At 38.9% G+C, this 5,905-nt stretch overlaps 1 protein-coding gene across 2 annotated transcripts in view; it reads right to left on the bottom strand.

Annotated features, from left to right (window-relative positions):
* OSBPL11 (oxysterol binding protein-like 11) overlaps positions 1-5,905 on the bottom strand; it is a 102,533-nt gene that overhangs the window by 15,988 nt on the left and 80,640 nt on the right. For both annotated transcript variants that reach the window (XM_011971527.1, XM_011971526.1), the window contains one exon: positions 1,286-1,468. In XM_011971527.1, the coding sequence (XP_011826917.1) occupies positions 1,286-1,468 (183 nt within the window). The remainder of the gene's footprint in view (positions 1-1,285; positions 1,469-5,905) is intronic.

Raw genomic sequence — 5,905 nt, 5'->3', positions numbered from 1 at the left:
AAAAAAAAAAAAAAAAAAGACATATACTCTGTAGTCCCAATTTTAAAAAACTAACAATTTGTATTGGTTTTTCAAGGACATCTTAAGAGAAGGTAGCATGCAAGTACATGGCAGTGAAGAATATAATGACTGCTTGTGACATTTGGTGCCACTGCCTAAATTAGTCCTAAGGCCCACCAGTGCTACCCACAGCATTCCTTTTGCACCATCATAAGAACCCACAGAGTGAAAAATGGTAAATAACATCTTAGTACTATTATAAAAAAATTGTGAACTTGCAGATGCCCTGAGAAGGTCTCAAGGACCCAGCAGGGGTCTGCAAAGCAAACTTTGATACCCTCTCCTTAGGATAAATCCCTATAAGAATTCTTTAAAAAATCATTATTGCTGTATTTTTTGACCCACTCTGAATGTTTGATTGTGGACATTTAATCCCTTTCACACCTACTTAGAAATTGTTTGGTTCCATTTATGTGATCTTAATGTAAGATGTTTAGTGGTTCCTTGTATATATATTTTTTTCTATTTTTAATTGATAGAGTAGTAATCCCGCATGACATAAAATTTAAACAGTACAAATAGGAATCTTATAAAAATTAAGTCTCTTTCCTATTCCAGATCCCAGTACTCTTTTCCAGAAGCAACCACTGTCAACACATTTTGGAAGCTGTACCTTATTAATACATATAGATCCACTTTATTTTTCAAGGTCTATGACGCATACTGCCAAAATATCCTCTACGAAGATTGTACTGGTTTAACGTCCAATCAACAGCATGAAAATGCCCATTTGCTCACACCTTTTCCCCAAAGAGTTATTATTGTAAAAACTAATTTGTCTTATTGTTTAATTTGTACCTCTGAATTCTAACTACCCTTAACAATTTTTCATTTCCTTGGTTGACCATTTAAGACGTTCCTATATTTATGCACCACCTCTTTACATCCTTTGCCCAGTTTTTGTATTGGGGTACCTTTTTGTTAATAACTTAACAAAAATTTTTATGATAAAGTTTTTAAGATACACACAGTAATTCTTTGACGGTAAATGTTTTTAATATTTTTGCTCCATTTACAATGTTTGGTTTTTACTAAAATGTGACTGTATATCAAAGAATCTCACAGCTGGCAAAGGGTTTAACATCAGATCAGACTAATGCTTTCAATTTACAAAGCTGATGCAAAGTGGTGAAGTGACTTGGCCAAGGTCACCAGTTAGTGAAAAGGCTTAGATTAAGATTCAGAGCATCTGACTCTTTCCTGGATAGATGCAAGGATGACATACCGGGATTCAAACGGATCCTGCTTCTCCAGAGGTCTCACTCTTTTCTTCGTCACTGCCAATTTAGTCAAGTCCACATACTTTGTTTCTCCATTGCTATATGTGAACTCAAGAACACTATTCCATTCCCCTTGCACTTTGCATACCACAGTGTTGGTGATGTTGTGCTTTACTTCAGCTGTGACCCTAGAAGCACATAGAAAAGAAAGATACACTCTAATAAGTGATATCATGTTTGTTTCTTAGATCTGAAACCCAAGAACACAGCCTGTGAATCCTGTTGAAATTAGTTATATACCTCACTTCAATATGTCAGAGCCAAAGTTAGATTCTTTGTATGTCCTATGACAGCTTCCTTCATAATTTGTTCAATATCAATTTTAGTCGTTAGAAAAAATGCCAGGAGTCAAATCAGAGACTTCATTATCATTAATGTCCAAATGTTATCTTTAAAATGTTTGCTACAAACAAAACTATAATACTAAAACTAAATGGAAATATGAAAAATATCAATATTTTATTTATTACAGCCTAAAAATGTTACAACATGACAATCTATTTAACTTTTTTTTACTAGTTAATTCTACTTATTGAAATATTTGGCATCCCTACATTTGAAGTTCTGGATACATCAATCCTATATTAAACTACATAAGCCTAATTTTAAATTTAGAAACCACACAAACCAATAAGAGGTAGAAAAATATAAAAGAATACATTAAAATGTTTAAAATGCTCTTGCCAAAAGAGAAAAATTAAAAGAGCACTGGTCTACAAAAACTATCATTATCACCACAGAACTCAGAGAGACCTTAAACATTACTGCTATTGAAGTTTAATGAAGAGTCACCACAGCCATATATATAAAATAGCTATATATATGGCTGTTTATCAACAGATAGCTGTATTGATGCAGCACAAATACATCAACAGGAACAGGCTAGGAATAGGAACAGGTGTAATTATTATTATTATTATTATTATTTTTGAGACAGAGTCTCGCTCTGTTGCCTAGGCTGGAGTGCAGTGGTGTGATCTTGGCTCACTGTAACCTCCGCCTCCTGGGTTAAAGTGATTCTCCTGCTTCAGCCTCCCACCTAGCTGGAGTAGCTGGGATTACAGGTATGCGTCACCATGCCTGGCAAATTTTTGTATTTTTAGTAGAGACGGGGTTTCGCCATGTTGGCCAGGCTGGTCTTGAACTCTGACCTCAGGGGATCCGTGTGCCTCGGCCTCCCAAAGTGCTGGGATTACAGGTGTGAGCCACCGTGCCTGGAATGTAGTTATTTTTAGTGAAGTATTTTATGTTCACTCTAGGACACAGATAACAACAGGGTCAGATCAGATAGAGGTTCAGAACTTAGGGAGTGATAGGCAAAAGTTAGGGTCTAATCAGTGTACCAGAGAATGTGGCTTATCTAGATTCAAAAGGAAATCCAAAGACCAAAGTCTAGAGGTTCAAGTGACAGTTCAGGAATCCCAAGTAGCATTCATCCGGCATAAGCTAAGGGAACAAGAAGGACAAAGTGGAATTCAGGGAATCCAGTTTCAGTTTTAAGCAAGCGGTCTGTGAACTCAGCTCAAGGCAGAGGTGTAAGGAGCCCAATAAGCAAATTATTTATAAGCCAGATCTCTGGAATCTAAGAGCAAATCAAACATTCACAATCAAGAGTTAAGAGTAATTTTATCTACTAAAAATACAAAAAAAATAGCTGCACGTAGTGGCACAGACCTGTAATCTCAGCTACTCAGGAGGCTGAGGCATGAGAATTGCTTGAACCCGGGAGGCAGAGGTTGCAGTGAGCCAAGATTACACCACTGCACTCCAGCCTGGGTGACAGAGGATGGCTCTGTCTCAAAAAAAAAAAAAAAAGAGTAGTTGTATAGTTGTAGCTCACTGGACAAAAAGAACACCATGACTATCAGTCAACTTAATTACAGCAGGAATGGGAACCCTGGGTTATGCCTCAAAGCATACACACTTAAATAACTGCCCTGGTTTCTTGCCAGCGTGAATGTTTTTTGTGATGTCATTGCATGCTTCCTCTCTGATCCCACTTGCCAACATCCTTCCCTTCCTTGAAAATTTCTCTCTATCAAACAGGATATGAGGAAGTAACACTTAACATTTATCTAGTCTATTTCCCATCCACATACACCATTCTAAGATAATCAGCTCCTCACTTGATCTTTCTTTTACTACCATAGCACATTTCTCAAGTTACTGTTATCTCTCATAAGGCTTTCCAACGGACAATCTTAGGGACCTGTTCATGACTGCTGGCTATTACAGGGTCCGTATTGTTTAGAGCAGCTACACAGGAAAAGCAGCGCGAAGACAAGTGGGGCAGCGGACACGAATCACATATACTACAGACAGGCCATGAGGAACTTGCAAAGGAGCACAAGGAGGAAGAAGGCCTCATCACTTTGCTTATAACAATTCTTCACAACAGTCTAGGGCAACCAGCACATTTCTTCCATAAAGGACCAGAAAGTAACTGTCTCAGGATTCTCAGGCCAGACCGTCTCTATTGAAACTACTAAACTTTGTCACTGTAGCATGAAAGCAGACAGAAACAAGTACATGAATGTGCATGACTGTGTTCCAATAAAATTTAATTTACAAAACCAGGTGTCACTAAAGGCTTGAGCTCTTTACTTCCATGCATACAGTCCTTAGGCAACTGATCACACAGTAATATTATTATTGGTTTGCCATCCTTGCCCCTTGCCAAGACTGTAATCTCTTTAACAGGCATGGAATGGGTCTCATCTCTATAGCCCCATTTAGCACTTAGCAGAGTGCCTGATAAACAGTGAGTTTATTGCCTGAATTAATGAATGAGAAAACAAAACCTCAATTATATTATCACTACATAGAATAAGAGTGAGCAAAAGCATACATACACAAGAGGATGCCAGTGTGTGCATGGAGGGGGAGTTAACATTTTTTGAACATTTAAAATATGCTGGGCATTTTATATAAATTATTTGCCAAGCCTTGTGACTATCCCATTTCTGTAGATGAAGAAACTAAGGCTCAAAAATTTAGGTAAGGTGCCCCAAATCTCTCTCTCTCTCTCTGCTCTGTCACCCAGGCTGGACTTCAGTGGTGAAATCATGGCTTACTGCAGCCTTGACTACTTAGGATCAAGCCATCCATCTGCCTCAACCTCCTGAGCAGCTGGAACTACAGGCATGTGCCATCATGCTCAGCTAACTTTTTAATTTCTATTCTTGTAGAAAATGGGTCTCACTACGTTGCCCAGGCTGGTATTAAACTCCTGGGTTCAAGCGATCCTCCCACCTCAGCTTCCCAAAGTGCTGGGATTAGAGGCATGAGCCACTGTACCCGGCCCCCAAATCTTGTAGTGAGTAAAATAATAGAGTCAGGATTTGAATACATGTCTAAAGGACTCCAAAGTCCGGTTCTTCCCAACACTTCTAGGTACAAATTTCCTTAAAACAACTTGACCTGAGGTCTGACATTACCATTATTTTGTAGCTATGATATACAAATAAGAAATTAGGTACTTCAGAGAAACATTTTATAGTACAAAGGGAAATTGAGAAAATAACCCAAAGAAATAAAATTCTGCTCCAGTTCAAATTTGTCATTCTGCTTATATGCAGCAGCATGAAGAAACAGACTTCCTGCATAAACAGAAGATACAAAGGCGGAGCTTAGGAATTTGGAATTTAGGAAGTAAAAGCTTGTACCAAACTACCATAAGAGGTATACTTAAAAAGTTATGCCAATGATTAACACAAGGCAAAATAAGTTAAGTTATGGAAAGCGATTCTTTTTTTTTTTTTTTTTTTTTGAGACGCAGTTCCCTTCTTGTAGAGTGCAATGGTGTGATCTCAGCTTGGCACAGTCTCAGCTCACGGCAACCTCCACTATTCCAGCTATTCTTCTGCCCCAGCCTCCCAAGTAGCTGGGATTATAGGCCTGTGCCACCACGCTCCGCTAATTTTGTATTTTTAGTAGAGACGGGGTTTTTCCATGTTGGTCAGGCTGGTCTTGAACTCCCAGCCTCAGGTGATCCACCCATCTCAGCCTCTCAAAGTGCTGGGATTATAGGCGTGAGCCACCATGCCTAGCCAAAAGTGATTCTTAATCTTAGGGAAATTCTGAAATACTTGGTAATTCTTTAAAAGCTGTCTGGTAAGAGTAGAAAGGAAATGGTTATTGAATCAGATAGATCAGTTCTGTTGGAGGTCTTAAAGAGTCTCAATTTTCTCATCTATAAAACTAATACCTTTCCCTCATGGGGCTAGTAAGATTTTTTTTTTTTTGAGACAGTCTCCCTCTGTCGCCCAGGCTGGAGTGCAGTGGCGTAATCTCAGCTCACTGCAACCTCCACCTCCCGGGTTCAAGCAATTCTCATGCCTCAGCCTCCTAAGTAGCTGGGACTACAGGCACATGCCACTACACCCAGCTAATTTTTTTGTATTTTAGTAGCGACGCAGTTTCACCATGTTGCCCAGGCTGGTATTAAACTCCTGGGTTCAAGCGATCCTCCTAGTCTATTTCCCATCCACATACACCATTCTAAGATAATCAGCTCCTCACTTGATCTTTCTTTTACTACCATAGCACATCTCTCAAGTTACTGT

The sequence above is a fragment of the Mandrillus leucophaeus genome, unplaced genomic scaffold, assembly GCF_000951045.1.
Source record: "Mandrillus leucophaeus isolate KB7577 unplaced genomic scaffold, Mleu.le_1.0 Scaffold123, whole genome shotgun sequence".
Taxonomy (NCBI): Eukaryota; Metazoa; Chordata; class Mammalia; order Primates; family Cercopithecidae; genus Mandrillus; species Mandrillus leucophaeus.
Note: the sequence above shows the minus strand (reverse complement) of the source record. Positions and strands in the feature narration are given on the sequence as shown.